The 24,009-nt window shown below is 37.5% G+C and overlaps 1 protein-coding gene across 2 annotated transcripts in view; it reads right to left on the minus strand.

Moving 5' to 3' along the window:
- The window catches only part of THSD7B (thrombospondin type 1 domain containing 7B), a 565,817-nt gene that overhangs the window by 298,425 nt on the left and 243,383 nt on the right, over positions 1-24,009 (minus strand). For both annotated transcript variants that reach the window (XM_060776084.2, XM_060776085.2), the window contains 2 exons: positions 19,417-19,583; positions 3,515-3,670 (listed from right to left, as the gene is read on the minus strand). In XM_060776084.2, the coding sequence (XP_060632067.2) occupies positions 3,515-3,670; positions 19,417-19,583 (323 nt within the window). The remainder of the gene's footprint in view (positions 1-3,514; positions 3,671-19,416; positions 19,584-24,009) is intronic.

Here is a 24,009-nt window from a genome sequence, read left to right on the forward strand (position 1 = left end):
GGATGAGAGTCCGGAATCCAGTGCTACAGTTGCTGAACTTGTTAAGAGGACGGGAGGAGTTGAAGAGATTCGGCAGGAACAAGGAGCCGATGTTTCTCTTAGACCTCTATTCGCTTTAGCTCAAAACCCCACAGTATCGGCAAAAGAACAGCCCTCCGAGTTTGTGTTAAAGAATGGTGTCTTATATAGAGAAACCAGAAGTGTGAACTCGACAGAAGGATCAGTGACATGTAGTCAAATTGTAGTGCCTCAAAGTTTTAGAGAACAGCTGATGAGGGTGGCACACGAAAACCCTCAAGGTGGACATTTGGGTGTGAGGAAAACCACGAAGAGAATCACTAAGAACTTTTATTGGCCTGGCATGTTCCAGAGGATCAAAGAGTTTTGCCAGTCTTGTGACATCTGCCAGAGATTGAGTACTGGAAGGGATAAAGTTAAAGCTCCTATGATCCCTATGCCAATAATTGGAGAACCATTTTACAGAGTAGGCATTGACATAGTGGGGCCTCTTTGTAAACCAAGCAGACGTGGTTACCGATACATTCTAACCATGATTGACTACGCCACAAGATATCCAGAGGCTGTAGCTCTGACTAACATCGAGACAACAACAATTGCAAATGCCCTGTTATCCATTTGGAGAAGAACTGGTTATCCTAGAGAATTGGTTTCGGATTTGGGAACCCAGTTTACTTCCAGGCTTATGTCGAAATTGCTTGAGTTATGTGGAATCAGACACCTGACTTCAACAGCTTATCATCCACAGACAAATGGACTAGTTGAAAATATGAACAAGACTTTAGTCAAAATGATAAAGTCTTACAGTCAAGAGAAGCCATACGACTGGGACGTCAAATTACAACAACTGTTATTCGCCTACAGGACCGTCCCTCATGACAGTACTGGCTACAGTCCATTTGAATTACTATATGGAAGGAAAGCTCGTGGTCCATTGGATCTGATAAGAGAATATTGGGAAGAAAGTCCGGCGACAGATCCAGTTCCAGTGTCGGAGTATTTAAAGGATCTTCAAGCAACAATGAAGCTAGCTAGAGACATTGTTCAAGAACATTTGCTTGCGGCTCAGCAGAGACAAAAAGACTATTATGACTCTACTGCTAAACCAAAGATCTTCAACATCGGAGATGAAGTTTTATTTTTATCTCCCAACAAAACCAACAAACTTCAATTGGATTGGTCTGGACCCTGGAAGATCATCAGAAAGCACAACCAGATAAACTATGATATTTTTGATGAACATTCCAATGTAGAAAGAAGAGTCCATGTAAACATGTTAAAGCCTTATGTTGTAAGGTCTGCTAATGTATGTACGTCTGGCGGGGACGAGAGAGAGGGCCTTCTCGGTGGTGGCCCCCCGGCTGTGGAACTCCCTCCCTGCTGACGTCAGACAGGCCCCCTCCCTCATGGCCTTTCGTAAGGGCCTGAAGACTTGGCTCTTCGAGCAGGCTTTCAACTAAGTGCTATGTTACGGGTAATGACAACCGGATTGAATTATGACTACGAGATTGACTATGATTCCATAAATATGACGGAGCGGATTTTTAGTGTAAGTTAGATGTTATGTATTAGTGATGTTAGTTGTTGTTCTGATTCCTTTGTAAAGTGTCCTTTTTTGTACTGTACACCGCTGCGAGTTGCCCTAGGGCTGAGAGCGGCGGTTAACAAATGCAAGAAATAAATAAATAAATAAATAAATAAATAAATTTTGTTGTTTCGGAAGAGGAATCCGGTCCCTTTTCTTTTTGGGAGGGTGATCGTGAACAGTACAAAAATTTAGATCGGATAGATATGAACATAGAATTGTCCCGACCACAGCGTAGAGAGGTTGTGGAAGTTTTAAGTAAAAATTGGCATTCTGATGAATGTAGTATGTCAACAAATGAAAATGGTTAGAAAATGTAAAGGGTACGAATAACAAATTGTTAAGATGGAGTTTATGTTTACAGGATTTTATATTTGAAACATGTTTAATTTCAAATGTTTCAGGTAAACGAAATATAGTTGCGGACGCCTTATCTAGGATTCCATAGGTTAAAGGTTTGTATGTATGTGTAATTGAAATGTACTTAACCATAATATGTTTCCCTTTCAGAATTAGTGTATATGTATTTATTGTTGAATAATATGTGGAATTATTTTTGCCATTCTAGGATTGAGAATGGTCCAAAATTAATTTTTCTGGGGGGGAAGGTGTAGAGATATGTTTATTATAAAGTGTTTATTATACTGTGTTTAAACTGTATTTGTGGTTTACATTTGTTGCCATGGCCTAGCTGTGAGGGATAGGTTGCCATGGAGACAAGGCAGAGGAGGTGGGCGGAGCTTAAGGAGAAAAAGGTTTGAAAGTGTCAGTTAATTTTCAGTCAGGAGGAAGAGACCCTGAGAAGAGGGCAGAGTCAGTTAGGGCTCTGTGGTGTGAAGCAGTGTAAATTCAGTTAGTTTTAGTGTTTGTGAATATTTCTTCAGCAAGGGAGCTGAAGGTGAAACCTCGTTAGATTGCTTGAGTTAAAAAGAATCTAACAGAGGGGGTTTTAGGATCGCCAGTAGTGGAAGACTGGAGATCAGTGGTTTGATCCAGTATAGGACAAACAGTGTGAATATTCACAACAGGGAACACTGAAATAATAAAGCACTTCACTGAAGGAGTTTATAAGATTGTAACATCTAAAGCCTGAATGTATCTCAACCAAGCCATATTGTAACCATCAAGCATATGCCAAGCTCAACATTTCAATATTGCAACAATTACGCTTTGTTTAACAATAAACTTGTTCTCTTTGTATTTTAAACCTGCCTCCTCCATTGATTTTACGTTCGGTGCATTCCACTCTACCAAAGTTACCTCACAACGCAAATAGGGATAAACAGAGACTTTAATACCAGCGTCTCTATACATATTGGTGGCAGTTTAATTTAGCAGTCTCGGAACTTCCTTACATTTTTGGTGATCCCATTTGGTGGGATTAACACCACGTCTTTACATTTTATTGGTGGCATTGATACGTTCTTTACAGAGGCGTATTGCAGGTGGGCTCCTAAAGTCCCTACCCCAGGAAAAGCAGCAGCAGCAGCTGCAACCACCTTCCTCTCAGCTACCCCATGACCTTCCTCGCCTCCTCCTCCTCAGGCAACATTTTAAAAATTTAACAGCAGCAGCTGCATTTCCCATCCTCGGCTTATACTCGAGTCAATAAGTTGCCCTAGTTTTGTTGGTAAAAATCCCATCCTCAGCTTATATTCGGGTCGGCTTATACTCGAATATATATGGTAATTGCTATGTACTTCTACCATTTGATCAGCAGCTGATCATGGAAACTAGCAACCTCTTGTCACCATTGGCCAGAAGATCTTGCAAAAGAAATACCTTGATTAAAAACAAAACAAAAGTACATTTTGAATCATTTTGATTCAGTAGCTATCAAAGATGTTTTTAGAAGACAGCACACAAAACCCAGGAACAATAACAATAATTATAAAATAATTTAGAATGTACCTTTTCTCCCTTGAATTTCTTGGCAGTTTTCATTAATGCAAGGCCCCCATGGCAACCAGGAAGAAACCATACATTCCGGAGGACAAGGAATACTACAGAGTTGAGAAGCCGGGGGAGCAAACGCAAGGCATTGCTTTTTTTCAACAGGTCTGATCACTTGAAATATGGAGAGAAGGGAGAAGGGAAGGAAAAATGCACAAATTATTCTTCAGAAAGTTGAGTCCAGAAATATACTTCAGATGCATTTTCCCAAAAGTAATAAAAATGTAGACTCCAAGCTAAAAGCAGGAAAAAAAAAAACCCATGATGAATTGCCTCCCCAATAGCATCAGACTGGACAAGTATGTATACAATGCAATATCCCAGCATGGAATTAAACTGATAAAAATAATTTCTTGGCCATAATTCTTTCTAATTTGACAGGAGTTTAAAAAGTCATTATCTTCATCGTTGTAATGTCAGCATTGTTAATGGTTTTGACTATTCATAGCTCACCTTCCTTTAATTTGTGATTTGGGAATTGATTGGCCAATCAACTCATTTTGGTTATTGAAAGTGGAATTTTTGAAATTTAAAATGAGTATGTTACTAACATTTTATCAATGTGTAATGTAAGAAATTAACTAAATAGCAAAACTATAAAGCTATAACAAAACCCTTATTATATATATATGTATTCCACTTTGGAATTTTGGCCATTGGAAGCTGAGCTGCCCGATGGAATTAGTGCTGAACTGACTTTTTCATCTGAATTTTAAATATGTACAATTTAAATATGTGCAATTTATACTTTTTATAACGACTTTTTGTATGTTGGTAATTGCAATGCTTTACCACGCTGGAAACCTCCCAGGGAGATAGAGTGGTATACAAATAAAGGTTTATTATTTATTATAAATTATATGTATAAGTTATATATAGAGTAAAGGTTTTTGGGAGTAAAGTAGTAGATTTCTGGTGTACCATCCTTGTCTTCAGATTTTTTCACTTCTGTCCATGACCGTTATTGCTCTAGGTCTACTAGGTGATCCCCATTTGATGTTCACACTGCTGCCCTACTGTTTGAAACTGCCTCTCAGAACATCTACTCAATCCAACTTTCATTCCAATCCTTCCTCAAAACGTACAAGGATATATTCCTTCTCTATTCCTGAGTTCATATCTCAGTTCTTCCTTTATTTTCCCAGTGTTAATCTTGTTATATTAATAATATAATAACTGAATTAATAACTGTAGAACTGAAGGCTATCCTTGCTAATGCTGTTTGTTTGTAATCTGGCAAGGAAGAGGGAGCTGAAGAATGGAACCATTCCTACATGATACATAAATACATAAATACAGAAACATATATATTCATGGATATGCATTTCAGGAAAAACCCCAAATTGCAAAAATGTTCAAAGCTCTGTTGGGTTCCAATAATGATCAACTGGAAGAATGTGATGTTTGCATTTTGGGATTCCCCCTCCCTAAAAAAGTAACACAAAACATATTTGCTCGTATTCTATATAAGCTAGTTAGCGAAGAAATACAGTTCTTAAATAAGTAACTTGTTCAGCCCAACTGCTACAGCCCAATTTACTTATCCATAACTCTTCCAATTCACAATTGCAAAGTTAAATGCAGACATTCCGAAAATCAACCAAGTGTACTTAAATAATAATAATTGCGGACAATACAGCCACATCGTATTCTTCAGGTACTTGTAGGATACAAGTTCATAACAAAGTTTACTAATGGAAGGTTCTACTTTGATTGAAAGGGTGCTTTCAGAATTAGTTTGTATTTGAGAAACAATATTGCTTTTGACATACATTCATTTAGGGACTACACCTAAGTTGGCAGAAATCCAATTCACCTTACTTCTGGAATAAATAGTCCTTTTTAACAGGTTCTTAAAGTCAAATGGCAGAAAATTCAAGATAAATATTAGCTTGTTTTAACCACCAAGCTATTCCCTCTCAGAGAGCCTCATGCATTTCTTAATATGCCCTTCAGCAAAAGAGTTTATCAATTTAGTAATTCACTGGCAAGCAAGAAGGCAAATCAGGCATACAACCTCATCATTACAAACAGATTCAGTTCCAACTATAAGAAAGCAGTATTAGCCATGTTGCTGAAACCATGGTGCTTGTTTTGACATGGTTCTGCATTGCCTTTTGGCAACAATCCATTTATTTTTGAAATACACCAGCTTTATAAACATAATACATAGCATTAACTCTTAGGCGAAGAAAACTAGTTGCAATGTTTCAGAAATAGAAGGATTTTTTAAATGAAATTTTAAAAAATACAACTGAGTAATACCCTTGATGTAATAATTCTACAAAGTGTTCTTAATGCCATAATGACTGTTGGCTTGAAGTCTTCCTGAGAATCTGAAACTGCACCAAAACTATGATCAGTTCTAACCACTTGACAAGAAACACAAGTCCTTTATAATAATGCCAGTCACAGCGGTGATACATAAGTGAGTCCGAGACTCTGAGATTTGTACATTAATACAACTACACTTCATAGAGCAGTTCCTTGAAGATGGGAGAGCTCTGATATGACTGCAACGACGCCACCACTTTTAAAGGCGGCACCAGAGGTAGTAGGGACATCACTGATTTATCAGGGTCTCCTACTAGTTGTAATGGATTTACAAAATTGATAACACAGCTAATAGCTTGTAATACTTTGTTGGTCTTTCTTCAATATGTAGCGCGGCTTGTCTTTAAAGTATTTGAAACGTAGACTTGGCTTTAAGAGAACCTGTAACAAGTTTATTGAAGTGTGGAAGAAGCTTAATGGTTTCAATGTTTCTTAACTCTTAGAGGCACATTTCTTCAGTGGTTACATTTATAACATTTCATAAAACAACTCTTAAGAGAACAGTTCCTTCCACTAGACAAGTTTTAAACTTATTTTCCTTCAAAATGTGTTTCTTTTCTTAACAGATCACTTCAGGTACTGGCTTCCTTATTTTATTTCTGTTGCAGTAAAGATGCTTACTGGGTTTCTCTCCCCCTTTTTGCTCAAACACTAACTACTAATCTAAATAAGTCAACTTGACCTATCTAAACCATACACGCTAAAAGCCTAAACCTTCCTGGTTCTCAACACAGTAGAATCAGCCTTTCCCTGTAGTTCTCAGACTACAAACTGCTTTCCTGATTCTCAACATGGTAGAATCAGCCTTCCCTGTAGTTCTCAGAATATAGACTACCTTACTAGTTCTCAACACAGTAGAACCAGCCTTCCCTGTAGTTCTCCAACTACAGACTGACCGTTTTAAAATGCCTGCCCTGCCAAGTGGCAGTTGGCTCCTCCCGTTTTTCCATGGCAACCCAGCTCAGAGTGAGCTGAGCTGGCTACCATCCCCCCAGTTATGATATTTTAAATACTTACTCTTTTAAACACCTATCAATAATTATACATAACTGTACGTTAAAATTCACACTTCACCACAATGACCCACTGAAAAAAGAAACCTCTTCATTGATATGGGTGGAGAGAGCTGGTCAGTTGGCAACTTTTTAGAGGGCAAGAATAAACCTGGGACAAGGACTGGCTCAGTTGTCCTATCTTTCAGCATATTTTAATGCTAAGCATTGTCATAGCTGAATTTTTAAACATGTATATTTTGTAATATAGCTTTAGTAATAATTAGTATAATGGTTCAATTATGTGGATTCTGGAAACTCTAGCACAACATGCTATTCTACATTTTATATATTTATCTTTTAGCTAGGTATGTTTGCCTTACCTATGAAAGTTAGTATGTCAAGATGAAAACCTACAACACTTTTGTTAAAGAAAGATGATAAATCAATGTATATAAATATACTGCTCCTGTTCAAGGTTTCTACTTGAGTACTTGATATTGATGGTGAGAGGGTGAATGTAACAATATAGAAACACCAGTGAAATTCTTACGGCCTTATTACAAAGGCAGTCAGAATCACTACACATTGTGGCAATTATGGCAGTGCCTGTTGGGGGTTGTGGGGAACCTGTTGCCCCATGCCCTGCATTGCCCAACTCACCAGAATCCTCATCCCATGGATGGAAGCATCAACTGCCCAGCTTTCCCCCACTGCAACATGGAAAGCCTCCCATGTTGCCAAGGCGGCAGCATGTGACAGTTCCTTGATGCTTTCAGAATAGAGCCCTGCTGGAAGTTTCTCCACGTTGTGGGTTCAGAGCTGATGGGCTCAGTCACAAAACTATCAAGGAACCAGTGCATGCCACTGAAAACAACTCAATGCGACATGGTTGTTAGTAAAATTAACAGAACTGACATCCTCTGTCAGTAAGATTTGTCGATTTATATTTTCACTTATTTATGCTGCTGTTGATAATGAAATGAAATAACAAAGTCATATACATATAGATCATATAGTGGCCCTCCAGTTATTTCAGATTCCCAACTCTCAAAAGCTTGTCCAATGGTCAAGAATTCTGGGAGCATCACAGGTTGTGCAGGCCTGATATGAATGTATCCTTTACTGGGGGTTGGTTTAAAGTGTTTTTTCTCCTAAGAGGTAAATTCTGCACTCTGCTCAATGTGTAACTTCATGTTTTCTACAGAGCTAGGTTGGTGGGTTGGAAAATGTAGAGAGAAAAAAGAGGGTTGCAAAAAAGAGAACTCCCCAGAATCCAGACACATAGAATAAAATATTTTGATTCTATGTAACAAGATGAGAACTTCAAGAAAGGTTGTCCTTCAAAGCAACTATTGGAATTGAATCCTCTTTAATGAATATTAAACATTCAGGGCAATGAATCTTGATATCTACCCAATGTCAATATATGCTTAATGTCTACCAGAATTATATTGAACTAATTGTTACCTGCGTTTAATGTAGGAAAAAGGTCGCTTTCTATAAAACCATACAAGTATAATTCTTAAAAAAGAGAGAACACCACAGACAATCCACTAACTACTTAAACTAATGTCCATTAGTTGCAAATAAGGCTATCCAATTGTCTTGAGAACGATGTTATTATATCCTCACAAACTATTATAAATTAATTGAAAAAGCACATTGCATCTCAGGTTATTGGCACTAAAGTAATAAGAACAAATGAATAAAGAGTCTGCAAAACATGTTTTTCTTAAGATATATAAACGATCTGATAATTTAGATCAAATTGCTGCCCTATTGCAGATGCAGGACCGCAGTGCTGGTCTTCCAAGAAGATACTAAAACATATTACCAAATATTTGGACCATTGGCCAAGTTTTCAAAGAGCATTTTTCATCTTAATGAAATCAACAGAGTAGGAGACGCCATGGTCAACATGGCAATGGTAATATCACACAGGGAACTGACAATTTGAGAAAGGATAACCACACATAAGCTCTATTGTGGATCCTATTTATACTTCATATATGTGGGAATGCATGCATACATCAGACAAAGAACAAGGCTGTGCTATAATACTGTATGCATCCCTCCTGCTAATGTCAGGGAAAAACAAAAAATTCTCAGCAGGACTCAATTGAGTTGCCAAAACTGAATGGCAATAACAAAGGGAATATGGTTTATGCAAGGCCAATCTCAGATCTTCCCTTGAAACAGAATTCCTGGCAGTGATTGAAACTAACAACAGATGCTGCTAAGCTACATTTGTTGGAGGAGTTTTCCTAGGTGCTTATCAGCTGGTGTCTCTGCCTGAACTCATTATTGGGAAGCAGGCAATGAGCTCAGAATGATGCTGATAAAACATATAGAAATGACACACAGTCTGGATAGCTGACAGTACATGAAATGTAACAGTACTGATAGGCACTCCAGGAAAATCCTGGCAATGGCATGGAAACCTCTTTCAGAGTGAAGAGCAACAACATCTGAATGGTAGGATAACATTTCTAGACTCTCATTTAAGCAGAAAGCTTGAATACATAGGTGAATGGAACAATATTGTCTTCATATCTGCATTGAAAAGTACATTGCAAAACCAGAAAGTTATTTTTATTTGTTATATTCTATCTCACTCTACTACGTTCCTATGATGCAAAGGAAAACAGTATTTGCTATGTTGAAAATAAATGCATAAGAGAGCAGAAGAGGTGTGTTCACATCACTTTCAAGAAACTTTAAACTTCCTTTGCTTTTAGTTTCAACTGTGGTATTTAATAATATCCTATGCTAATTCAGTAAGGATGGAAATTCTCGATTTTCCAATTTACAATATCACGAAAAGGTATCAGTATTTCTTCCCATAATGTAGAAACATTTGGGGGTTTTTTCTTGCCAAGAACAGAAAACTTACTGCAGTTACTAAATAATGGTTTCTTGCACACTATATGTTAGGACTTGTTTTCTAGTCTTACTTGATAGAAAAGTCAAGATGTGCAGCAAAAATCACAATCAATCTCCTTTATCCTTTGGTCTAAACCAGGCTCTGAGTCTGTGTTCCCATACTTTTTGACATGCCTGCCTACTCCAATTTCCTGATTCCTTCACATCCCTGCTAATTTGCTTCATCCTTGTCAAGGCTTCTCCTCTCCTGCCACTCCTTCTCCCACTGCCTTTTCTGGGCTGATTTTAGGGTTTTGTTTGTTCATTCATTTGTTGTTGTTGTTTTTTAAAAATGGTTCCTGAATTTCCTGGGCTCTTTCTTAACTTGCCTGCCTATTCTGATTCCCTGATTACATTTCATCCCTGTTAATTTGTTTATCTTTGTCCATGTTATTCCTAACCTGTCACCCCCTCCTCTCTTGTATAAATGATTCCAGCTATTGCATAGAAAGTGTGTTTCCTTTCTAAAGAGAGGGAGGAGAAAAGGACAGATTTTGTGCAGAAGTCAATAAGGTTTATGAAAATACTGTATATAAATAGTTTGATTGACATACCTTACATATTTATGTATAAGTCTAAGAATATTAGCTAAAATACTCAATCCCAAAATCTTTGGTTGATTTATCCACTGGTCAAGGTTAATACTGTACCTTAATTCTTATATAAAAAAAGAAACCATACCCATCTCTGAGTAGAGTGTGAAAATTAAATCCTGGGAAAATCCAAAAGAAGCACCCCTCTATTCTCTCTGCTGTGATTTCTGGCCCTTTTGATTGCCTGGGCAGAGTAACAGTGGTGGCAGCAGCCAGGAGCAAATGGCCTGGTGCTTTGTCATTGGTAAGTTCCCCTTTCTATTGAATGAGAGGTCATTGGTGTCATATCAAAATCCATAATTTTAGCCCCAAAAGCTGTCCTTAATTTTCACATGAGGTTGTAATGAGTATGTATGGTAGATAGAAACATTTCTTCCCTTAAAACAAATATTCCCCAAGTCCCTGAGTATGAATACTCCTTGAAAAAGAGACAGACACTTCATATTCTCATGAAGCAGGGAGTAAATCTCTGAACTTTCAGCAGTGGCAATGATCCATTCTTGTTTATGGGAAGAAAACAGGTTTATATTTACATCCCTATTCTATAGGTTACCTTTATGGTATGGAATAATAAACAGAGGAAGACATTCTTTTTCTCTCCCTTTCCAGCCCCCCCCCCCCCGCAACTTTCTCCCTCATCCCTCTCTCTGCTACATCTCTATGATGAATTTAACTGCCTCAAGAGAAGAAGGAGATGGGCAAGGGAAATCCAAAATAGAATCTGATGTGTTTCCTGATGAAATTTTGTGTACAACCTGCAACAAGTTATAAAAAGAAATCAATCCATCTACATCTGGGAACAAAATGACCTTATCAAAAACCGTTACATAAGTAAAATTAGAACATCCAGGCAGGCGGGCTAATTGTTCCCTCAAAAACAGTATTTTACCAAGATTTTTTAATATTACTTTTTCTTCAAAGTAAAGCCAAAGTCAGATGAAAAGTGAAATCACATCAATGATTAGTAAGAGTTTTCTCCTTTTCATGATTTTAAAGCCCTGTATTTCTGATTTGCCAGCATACCACATGGCAGTCGTAGACCCCAAAGATTTGCGTACAATCTTTTTATGTCTTCTTTCAAAGGATCTCTGCTAAAGACGCGAGCTGTTACATATTTATCATTCCATTATGTGGCTTTAATCTTATCAATTCTGCTCATACAAATGTTTGGTGGTGAACCTACAGATCAATAGCTGAACATCCCAACAATGTAAAATTAACACAGCCAGGTTAGAATTCATTTATTTCCTGCTGTGAAGGCATGTCCTTTATCAAACAAATTAGGTCATTTGGAAGAAATATTTATTTTGTTCTATCCATTTCCCCTTTTACAAAAAAAATCAATTTGCTAGATCAGGAGCTATGTATTTTTTGTGATAGTGTTCCTTCTCCCTGAACTAGAATAAAAGTCCAGAATCTTATTTTAACACTCCTTTTAAAGTCCTTTAGATGTACCTTCAGGTGTGTGAGAACCGCTACCTAGTAAGGCAAACCGACGTGGCTAAGGGGTGCCATTGAATAATACAACAGGTCTCACATGTATTTCGATTTTAGAAGATAACTGTTATGCATTTAAATCATGTGACCAACCCTGCTGATACAATTGCACCATTGAGGTGTATTTTACAAGGAGGCCAACTTTTGAAATAGCAACTCTCATGGAGTTGGAGAGTTATCTTACAAGGCTGTTTAATGCTCCTCTGTCACTAACTAGCCTATAATTAGGCATGGACCTACAAGGTTAAAAAGTAAAGCAGCTTATATGAGATGTTAAAGGAGAACTTGGCTCTAAAAGGGGTGAAGACGAATGGTTTATGTTCCAATTTCCAGTTTAGACATCTAACCAGAATATCACTCTTTTCAGAAATGCTTATGTCTTCTCTCCTCCAAATATGATTTTGATCCAGTTAAAATGAGGCATACATCCAATCTATTTCATTGGCACCAAGAAGTACTTAACTTTAGCTGAATTGTCACCATATATGCATGTGATATATTCTGCTTGTATTCCAAATGAGCCTTGTAGCCTGAAGCCAAATTTCAGAAACTGTCCATATATTGTTTGCAAGCAAGCAAGTCACATGAATCACACATTTGTTTCTCATATGTATCTAGGTATGAAAAATACTCCGTGGAATAGCACTATCCCCTGGAGAATTCAATCGGTAAAACAGCCCTGAGGAGGAGCAGAAGATGGCTGCAGTGTAAATGAGATTCAGGTGAAAGCACTTATTTTATGTCATTGCTGACTATATGCCAGCTTTGTCTTGTTACAGTAGTGAAGTGTTTCTGCTGATAATATATTGCAAAGTAGTGCAGCTTGATAATTTGATAAACAAAGCACAGACAAGATCAGAATTTTCTTATCAATCCTTCTCATTCCTGCAGCTTTCCTGAATGAGCACATGCCAAGCGCATTCTCGAAGCAATTCCAACATTACTTCTCGCCACCTTTCCATTCTTTCTCAAAATTTGCAACATTCAGTTTCAATAGCAAGAGCCCCTTGGGGGAGTCCAGTAAGTAGAGCAAAACTCAGCTAAATAGCCTAGAGAAAAAGGAGAAAAAAATAGGAACAAATCTTCTAGCTCAGGGACATATGTAGTGTGCAATCCAGCTGCAAATGAAAAAAAGGATAGTAGCATCTCAGGTTCACTGGGTCTGTGGATCTCCATGTCCTCACAAACCCAGCTTTGTGGTGGTGACTGCACTGTTAATACCTTTCTTGGTTGCAAAGAATTAAGAAACAAGGCTAGCATTCAAATAAGTAAAGGTAATGGTTTCCCCTTGACATTAAATCTAGTCAAATCCAACTCTGGGGTTGGTGCTCATCTCCATTTCTAAGCCAAAGAGCTGGCATTGTCTGTAGATGCCTCCAAGTTCATGTGGCCAGCATGACTGCATGGAGGGTTGTTACCTTCCTGCAGAATGTGATCTACTCACATTTGCATGTTTTCAAACTGCTAGGTTGGCAGAAGCTGGGGCTAACAACGCTCACAGCGTCCGTGGATTTGAATCATCAACCTTCTCACCAGCAAGTTCTGTAGCTTAGCGGTTTAACCTGCTCCGCCACCACGACCCCTAGTAACCAAATATAAACACCCCAAAAGAACCAGATCAGGTATGATCTGGGAAGCAAAGCAGAGTCAGCTCTGTTAGGTACTTGAATGGGAGACTGCCAGTGAAAATCGGGTTCTGTAGACTACATTTTATAAAAAGGGAATTAGCAAAACCACCTCTGATGATTCCTTGTCTAAATAAAACCTATGAAATTCAGGGAGTCAACATAGGTTGACAGGCAACATGAAGGCATGCGAGTGTGCACACAAACATGACAAGAGACAAAGCTGCAAAGTCTTATGTCTCTATATGTATTAATCAGGTCAAATAAAATTGTGGAAATCAAAAACTTAAAATATAAAGGGGAGGAGCAAGAGTTGGGGCAGAGGAACATAAAATAAGAATATTAGTTAAAGCATCTCTTTAAGATGTCTGTGTCATCCTAATTTACCTATAGTCCGGGAACCCAGCAGGGACAGCTCCTTCCCCATGCATAAGAGCTCTCCCCAATTCAGACCATAAACACCAGTGGCAAAATACATACACATTGTACTGTCAAAGGCCGGAATCATGCTTCTAGAGCATGGCTATATGGCCATGTCCTAGAGGCATTCTCTCCTGACATTTCGCCTGCATCTATGGCAAGCATCCTCAGAGGTAGTGAGGTCTGTTGGAACTAGGGAAAAGGGTTTGTATATCTGTGGAATGACCAGGGTGGGACAAAGGACTCTTGTCTGTTGGAACTAGGTGTGAATGTTTCAACTGGCCACCTTGATTAGCATTTGTTGGCCTGGCTGTTGTTTGGTGTGGCTTGTTAGTGCCTGGAGCAATCTTTTGTTGAGAGGTGATTATATGTCCCAGATTGTTTCCTCTTTGTTGTTTTGCTGTTGTAATTTTAGAGTTTTTTTAATACTGGTAGCCAGATTTTGTTCATTTTCGTGGTTTCCTCCTTTCTGTTGAAATTGTGCACATGCTTGTGGATTTCAATGGCTTCTCTGTGTAGTCTGACATGGTGGTTGTTAGAGTGGTCCAGCATTTCTGTGTTCTCAAATAATATGCTGTGTCCAGGTTGGTTCATCAGGTGCTCTGCTATGGCTGACAACAGAGAGGAAACAATCTGGAAAGGGTCACTATCTTTCTTCCCATACTATTGTGACTTGTTCTATCATTGAGGGAAAAATAATCCTCTTGATTAGAAAGTGGAAGGTGGATGTCTTTGCAAACACATTGTGAAAAGGATTATATGTGTCTTTTGTCTTTTTTTAGAATCTGTTTTTTTTACAAACAAATAATAATAAATCTTTATTTATATCCTGCTTTTCCCCCTGAATGGGACTTAATGCGGCTGAATAATAGCCACTTTGGGTTTCTAGCAAAATTTTGGTTTCTATTTGTTTCCTTGCACACAATTTCATTTCCCACTTGTATCCTGGACCTACTTTTCCTCTCACTGTATTAATCTGGGCACTTTTCTGAAAAAAGCACCCAGATTTGTTCACTGAAAAAATAGTCCCTCAAATAATTGGACAACTTTTCCACAAGAGACAGATGTTTTGCATTCACATACCAACCCACTGAAGCAGAGATTTTACTTTTAAAAAAAACCTAGTTGACCTTTTGATCTCATTGGTCTCCAAGCAATATATGCTCTTCCTCCTTTCAATCAAGCAGATTATTTCTTCACCATGACAGAATATTTCACAATAGTAGGGAAACAAGATAAGGACCCTCTCCTATGTGAACCAATTGCTTATGTACTCCTAGGACAAGTACCATCCTAATCTTGCTAATTGTCCACTTGACTTCAAGGCTTCAAGGCATAATTTTTTTCCTTTGCTTTTATCAGCAGAAATCTATAAAATAACATTATAAACTGTAAGTACATAGTAACCACAACAAAAGGAATCCCTGAACATCCATCTATTCTATCCTATATTGCAGAATAATTTCCAACTTCCAGTTCTATCTATTAATGACCTAAATACCCTAAAGATATCAGATCTTGTCTGATCTTGGAAACTAAGCAGGGTCAAGTACTTGGATAGGAGACCATCAATTAACACCAATCCTTATCCTGCAGAACTCTTGACTTGTTTAAATTTCAGATTTTCCATACAGTGCAATTGTACTCTTCACCAGGAAGACTTGGGCTTTCTAGAAAAACATCTCTTCACATCTGGAACCAAAAATGCACGTGTAAATTAATAAACCATTAGTCTTATAACTCTGTTCCTATCTCTCACTATAGGGTTGTAAGACAATATGCCTATTGCCAACCTTGCTTGCGAGCTTCCTACTTCATCCCTATCTTTTCCTATATTTCCGACCAATTTCCAATTTCTAATATTTCTGGAATTGGTATCTCCCACCTCCAGCCTGGCTCCAGAGCATATCTGGAGAAGTTTCTACCTTCTACAAAATGAGAAGAAAAATCTTCCAGCAGAGTGCCTTTCCTCCTCCAGCTTCAGTGAGCAAGCTGAGCATTTTTACACTAAATCCTATCTTATTCTTCAATCCTAGCATTGTTAGCACCTTATCTGGGTCACTCTATCATCATACTCTGACTGAAAGCTCTCCTGTCTAAGGAGAATCTCTCACCATTAACTGTTAGTACCTCTCTTCTCCATATTTCCCCCATTTCTGTAGCTATATCACTGAATCTCACTGCTTTGACTGTTGACTAAATATTTTCTGAGCATGCCTTTGCTTTCCTCTTTGTAACACAGCATACATTCATACTGTATCTCCCTGTATGCCTCTGCTCAACCTTTCTGACTTCTTGCTTGACCAATACACTGCCTTTGATGTTTTAGCATTTTTCCCATTGTGAAGGTATCTGGAGATGCTCCAAAAGATTTAAGAAGAGGCTAAAATAGACTGTGCCAGAAACAAGGTTGGATTAACTGACAATATTGAGTGGCCAGCATCATAGACTGCATCTGTCCTGCTTTGACAGTAACAGTACCAATTAATCATCACCCATCATCCCAGTTTTTAGCTGCTTTTACAGTGCCTCAATTTTTCTCACCTGCTCCCACATTCCCCCTTTGTTCCCAACTAATTTCAATTACTAAAATGAAGCTCAGAATGCAAATGTCATAGGGAGAGGAGGAACATACAATCTTACCCTTTCACGAGGCAACTGATGCAGACTCTCCTAGCTTGTATGGCCTTCTTCATTTGCCATATTGCCTATATTTGTTGTTGTTTGGCCACATGTGTCCCAGTTTCCGTTGTGAAATGTTAAGAGGGCATGCAAAATCAGCAATTTCTATGTATGCTCTAATAAGCACAATATTAAACTATGGTTTATAAAAATATGGTCTATTACACACCGCACTTATATCATAATCCCACACCCCTCCGATACATCAGCACTTTTAACCTTGTACCCCTACTCCGGCCGACTCAGTTTTTAATAATGTCTTGTCGTATTGCTATTGTTATTGTTTTTCTGCTTAACTGTTTTTATTTGCTAGATATTGTATTGTTGTATTGTGTTGGGCTTCGGCCTATTGTGAGCCGCATCGAATCCTCCGGGAGATGCTAGCGGGGTACAAATAAAGTTATAATAATAATAATAATAATAATAATTATTATTATTATTATTATTATTATTATTATTATTATTATGTTGAAATTGTAGTTCTCACAGGGTAAACAACTTTAACAAGTCTAGTTTTCAGTTCTGCTATGGTACCCTTTGCAGACCACATGCATCACTCTCTGGGAATCCACTTTTGATTTAAATAATTTAATCTAATTCAACCAAAACAAAGAACAACCGGAATGTATGCCTTCTTTTCCATGAGAGCCCACTTTTTGGTTCATCATTCTACTTGATATTGAGATAGATAGATAGATAGACAGACAGACAGACAGACGATTAGCAGGGGTTTCCTAGTAGTGATATAGCACTGAAAAAACTGCTTTCATTCAGAGAACCAAAAAGAATATATATATATATATATATATATATATATACTTTTACTAAACAATTCCCTATATCCCTAAACCCACTCCAGAGATAAGAGGAATCTTTTACAATCTATTGGTTTTCTTAGCCCAGGAGGTTACAATATTGCCGAAGGAAGTCCCAATATATTGTATGAATACTGGCATGATATTAGGTGGAAACTTGAATCTCTATGGCCTAAATCAATCTGGTAGACCCAACAGGACTTGGCCAATTAAAGTAGGTCCATAAAGCAAATCAACAACACTTACAAAAGTGTTATCTCACCGAGTATTGACTGATTCCATGAGTCTGCTTTAGCTAGATCTAGTCAGTGGATTTAGGCCAATCTTTCCGATCTGTTAACACAATATACAGCACCTTAATGTAAGATTTCTTTAACATATTTGTCAACAGTTGGGCAATATTCATATTAAGACCCATCAACATGTCACAAAATGCTAAGCAAATTTTGAGTACCCAAAGTTCTTTCAGAACTGAGGAGGGGACATTCTCAAAACAACAAGCAAGGTAAAAACCGCAACAAAATCTTAAATTTAAGTTTTATTCTTTCAAAAAGGTCAGCATGTTGACCAAAAAAATAGTTGAGATTGTAGATTACATGGATAGATCAATGTTAGATGCTGCTCTAGATGACAGCTTAGCCTCAGAAGAAGGTAGAGACCCATTTTTGAAAACATAAAGCCATCTGTCATCCAGATCTCATTCTACATAAATTAAAAAAATGATACAATATATAAAAGAATGAATGTGTGAAGTGGTCCTTTTTTTCCTGCCATTTCCATTTGTTTAAAAGCATCACCCTTTAATACATTGTTTCCCCAGATAATGTACTCAATGTATGTTAGATAATCAGATTTTCCTAATTAAATCTGATATGCAAGTTCTCGATTTTTACTGTCTTGTGAGACTCTATTTTAAACCGGTATAAAAAAAAAAAGAAAAGGAACTTTTAAATAGTCCCCAGATATAGCCCCAGATTTTGGTTTTCTCTTTGGTTCTATGAATGCTCAAGTGTTCACCTGCTTTTATTTTCAAGGGAGTAGTCTATTTTTATGGGAATGACCATGACACTATTCAAACAAAGTAATGACAAAGAAAGCATCCAAGAGCAGTCATGACTAACCGATGTTACCAAGACAGTATCCATATTTAATGAAGAAACCTCTAATAAATGATCTGCAGTATTTTAGGTCTGTGGGGGGCAAATCTGGCTTTTTTAGAACAGGTGGCAAAAAGTTTTTCCTACATATTGACAGAAGAGATCATCAGCCTGCAGGAGGTCGGATGTTCGGGTAAGAATGATGGGGCAAACATGTATCCCTCAGACAGACCTGCTTTGCCTTTGAAAACAAGTCAGTCTTCTGCTGAGATGCAGAGCTCTTACTATCTTACATCTCCCGACAAAGCCATATTTTGCAGGAGCGGTAGGTGTAGTAAAGAAAATAGTCAGAGATAAATTATTCATCAGGCATCTGTCTATTCACTTGTGTTTCTTCTGAATCCAAACAATGCTTCAGTCCCTGGACCTACTAGTAACACGCACATGCATACACAGGCAGTCTTGGGAAAAACCTCTCTGTCACAATTGTCTCTTCTAGCACTGTGTCTATATTTCCGATAATATTGTTTCCTATTCTCTTTTGTAATTTTTTAAAAAATAGAATCCAGAACAACTTTATAAATTTAAACCAGATTTAGGTGTTTAGCATATTTACTGGAGAACAAATTTTATCCAGTTTAGCGGGTCTTGATTCCGAGTAATCATTCCAAGATTTGCTCTAATGATATCCCACAGATCAAAGATTACTCAGACTTAATCAGAAATCATGTTAGTGAAAAGGCTGCTCTTCCTCCTCCACTGAAATGAATGGGAGAGTCTTTGGGCATACTTAGCAATGTTACTACATGACATGAGAAAGATATTTTTAAAACCCTGCCCATGAGGTTTTGTTATCCACAAAGTAACATCAACAACATACCTTCCTTTAGCTTGTGTGTTTCATCCAATGTGGTCTGGGCACAATAAACTTCTCGAATCTGTATCCCACCTCCGCAAAGGGCTGCCTGTTTATCATGCCGAGGATCCTGCTGCTCTAACAGGAGAGTAACATCACACTCTCTCCATTCAGAAGTTTTCCATGAGTACCTTATGCAGAATAAGAAATGTAACACCTTTATATTAAGCTGGTTCAACAGGTGCGTTTAGCAATGTATTACACAATTGGCTCTCCACATTATTGTGTTTAACTTTTGCAAAATTGATTATTTGCAGATTTGTTTAATATATTCTGTAGGTCCTTTAGATCTTCCAGCACAACTCTATATGTTCTCTCTAGGTCGTTTAGGCCCTACAACACAGTTCTATGGTTGTATTTTTATAATTGAATCCCACATCTTCATGGCACTCTTCCCTGGCTATGTTTTGAATTCATTTGATCCTTCTTTTAAGTCTGATTTTATTTTATTTCAACTTCATTAGCAAAGTTATTACTGATGCTATGAAACTTTTGTTCTAGTAGAGATACAAATCCCGGACAATTTTGTCCTTGCAAAATTTGGCCCCTGGGTGCAAAATTAATATAATTGTCATCTCAATGTGGATGAAAACATCTATTCCCACATAATTTTTCTGACATTCAAAAGCCCCAAAGCACTGTAAAATGATTCCATGGAAAATATCCATAAAGCAGAAAGGACCTGGAATTCAAAAAGCAGGCATCAACCATGTTCTCTGAAGACCAATCACTAAGCACTTGATATGCAGCAAAATTATCTAAAATTATGTAGCCAAAGCTGTTATGAGACTGGCCATCACTTACATTTCCAACTCCTCAAGCTCTTACCTTCTCTTCCTTCCTTACCTTGTTATGGCTTCTCGTCTATTGTGAGACTTTTTTTGTGTTTAGGGGCTCCAATTAGATAAAAGAGCCTACAAGATCCTGGGGATCTAGCAGAAAGCACTCTTCCCATAATGCTTGAAGTGGCCTGCTTTAAGTTTCCAACAAGTCTGGCATTTGCTGTTATTTTGAGGTGGCATATAGACAGTTTACTTTGTGTGAACAGTGCTAGTCACAAGACTCTCCGATACCAATAATCGCAGTCAGTTATTTTCTCTACTGAGTTTTCTGATTGTCAGGAACATATTTTGACCAATAAATGCATATTTTCCATCCTTTGGGCTAGGTAAACATCCAAAGCTGTTTCCAAATGGCAATTGTTCCATTTATTAAATGTTATGACTACCAGTTTTGTGTAACTGCATCTCTATATTTCGAATGGACCAGCAAATAATGTTTTACATTTTGGTGAAAAGTCTGAATAAATTACAAACAAAATGCCCTTCTTAATGTCCATTAAATTATCAACGCTAAAAATATTAATCTCTGTCTATTTAAAAAGGCCTCAAGATTTCTGTAATGCATAGGACATGCTTGGAAAAATACCAATTACTTCTAATTTGCAGGATGTTTCACGTTAAGTGTCACACTCCCATTTAAACTACATAATACGCACTTGGAGAGCCACATAACATTTATAATCAGAACAAAAGTGAGAAAAAATATAAGAAAGGAAATGGTTCTGCACACAATCAACACACCTCTCAACATGACAAATATGAAACTGTCCTCCCACAATCCATAAAACATAATAGGAAAAACTTTATTTTATGGGTTTAACTTTTTAAAAATTCATAATGTGTTTTATTTTATTTTTCCTGCCAAGTGTGTCAATTCTGGAGCAGTTAACTAAACAACAACCCAAAATGTACTGTGTATTGTTCCCCATTACATTAAACTGTCACATTTCCCAGGGCTAAATGGAAATCATTTTACAATCCCAGATACTCAAGGCCAGGTATTCACTCTTGTTTAATTATTAACATATCTTGCTTTGACTACACATATGTTGCTTTAAATTGCTGTTCAAGCATATAAACAATGATTTCCTACAAATTAGATGTCATTAAATGTGAAAGCTATTTTATTTTATTTTTAAAATATTCAGAGTTATGGATCCTCATTAAATGAGCATGACTATCAAAACTAGGAAGAGAAGAAATTAAAATACACAACCAAGTTAAGGCTATCTCAGCACAAAAGTTGATAATGAGAGCTTATCAGAATCAGTTTGCTTTGTGCCATCACTTTAGGCTATTCATATTTGAAAATAGGGGATCAATTTTACTATGGGTCAAAGCCATTTAAAAGGAAAGGGGTTTCCCTACAACACTAGACCTTCCACAAATGATTTCTTAATCATTTCAATAACCAAATTAGCTGTGTTTTTTAAAGAATGGCACTGTACTGTGTTCACATTGAAATTTATTGACAAGCTGGTATGCTAAGGTTTACAATGCAACTATAGGTCAAGTTTACAGGAGAAATAAAAACATTAAGTTTAGTGTAAGCACTGTGGAACAATCAATAGCATATTACCAGGAACTTCATTTACATTAATAGATTTAATACTCATTTCACATTATGGTAAACTAATCAGGCAACATGTAAAATTGAGAAAGAAACCACAACCTTTAAAATTATACACTGAAATGTCATCATAAACAGCAAGTAGAAAATAAATTAGTTTATACAACACAAGAGACACAATTGTCTGAGAAAATTTCAAAAAAGGTAACTTGGGCCTTACAATGCTCAGTGGTGTCACAGAACTTTAAGAATTAAGCAAGATTGATAATGTAAAGAGAGAGAAAACTGCTCAAAACTGGTTTGTTTCAGGTTTGGCCTTCCTTCAGCAGAGATCAGCTTGCATTGCGACTGTCATATAGCTTCCATGTTTCCCTATTGCCTCTTAGCACAAGAAGCATTCCCTTATGGAAAGGATAAGAAGAGAGGGTGAAGTGTCATAAAGGGTCCCTCCTCCAGTACCATTAATCTCTCCTTTCCATAGTAATGCTTTTTGGGGTCCGTTTTTGTTTTGAGAAAACAGGGAGTGAAAGAAAAGGGAGAAAATCAGTTAAAAGGCAGGTCTTACTTTGAGGAGCACAGAGGAAAGAGGGTGCCAATGGCAGCACATCATATCTGAAGTGCAACTTCTAAAGAGTTTTGGCAAAACTCTAAACATTCCCCAGGGGCAACTTTCTAGGGGCAACTTCTAGTTCACTTTGGGTTTGGTGGCTTGTGTAGTTAAACCCTAGATAAAGCTACCTGACACTCCATTTTCGGTAGAGGTAACCCATCCTTGCAAGCTCCGCAAGACTTTTATCCCTCCGCATACACTCTGAAATTGGAATGTCTTGGAGAACCAGAATATCCCAGTGGCCTCATGGTATAGCCACATCCTCCAGAACAATGTTGCTTCCCAATTAGAGATGGGAGACCTGGAAAAAAAATCCAGAACAATGGAAGGGGGGCTTGGGGGGGCTGAGAGATTGGGGGAAAAACCCTTAGAAAATTGAAAAAAATGTTTTCCTATTTTTTCTCTGTTTTTTTCCCCAGTTTTCCCCATCTCTAATCCCGACGTCATGCCAAATGCAATCTTGATTTCTCATGGAAATTGATATGCAAGATTCCAAAATTTTAATTATATGTGCAGAACATACTATCCACAGAAATGAAGAAATGCTTGCCGGCCTCACTTCAGTATATTCACCCACAATAACATCTTCGCCCACTACAAAAATACAGGGTGAATATTCTCTGTCCATTGCTCCAAATAAGCACTAGTCGAATCCACTCCACTGGAAGATAATATCTTTCATAATATTGGTAGCTTTAACTTCCATGTATCTCCCAACAAACACACACATATTTTAGAGAAAGACATTTTCAATATACTGAACAGAAAACAATATGTTTCTGTCATATATCTCATATACAATAAATTTCAGAATTTGGAGCAACAGCTAGGCCCACCATGGTGGGAGGTTGCTTCAGATCCAAATCTCTTTTCTCACTTGTTAACTAACAATCGGTGCATTTCTGACACGTGGCTGGCAAATATAGCAACTCTTTCTGCACAAAGAGTAAAATCAGTCAAGACAATCTATCTTTTTGTTTTCTTGATTGACATGAATTGGGTTGGAAAAGTAGAAATCAAAATACAAGGGCTTTTATTCCAAGATCTAATCAAGCAACATTTTTATATAAGTGCCCTAGCTCTAGCCTACTGATAGCGAGACGCACAAGGATGATGAGCAGGTTGCTGATTCTAAAGTAACACAAATGTACAATGCACACCACCTATATAGCCTTTGCACATACTTCTCTTTAGAGAAAGCCTCCAAGTCACCTACTTCAGAAGAGCCATAAGCTTGCAAATTGTTTACATAAACTACACCATGACACATGATCCCAATTCAACTAAAAAGATACTTGAAACTTTAACCCACTATGCTAAAGTTTTATCACCACATTAAAGTGAGCAGATTTAAATGTTTTAGAAAAACAAACTCATTTAATACACCTACCCTGCACAGTTTGAAAGAAGTGTGTTAACAGGTAAGAGTGCAGATTGCCTTCTCTGATGGTCAGTTCCTGAGCTGCCTGCTAGCCATGCAGAGGTGGGCAAGTTTGCTTTGTTTAGAAACATTTTTCATTAAACACAAACACACA

The sequence above is a fragment of the Anolis sagrei genome, chromosome 1 (genome assembly GCF_037176765.1).
Source record: "Anolis sagrei isolate rAnoSag1 chromosome 1, rAnoSag1.mat, whole genome shotgun sequence".
NCBI classification, from domain to species: domain Eukaryota; kingdom Metazoa; phylum Chordata; class Lepidosauria; order Squamata; family Dactyloidae; genus Anolis; species Anolis sagrei.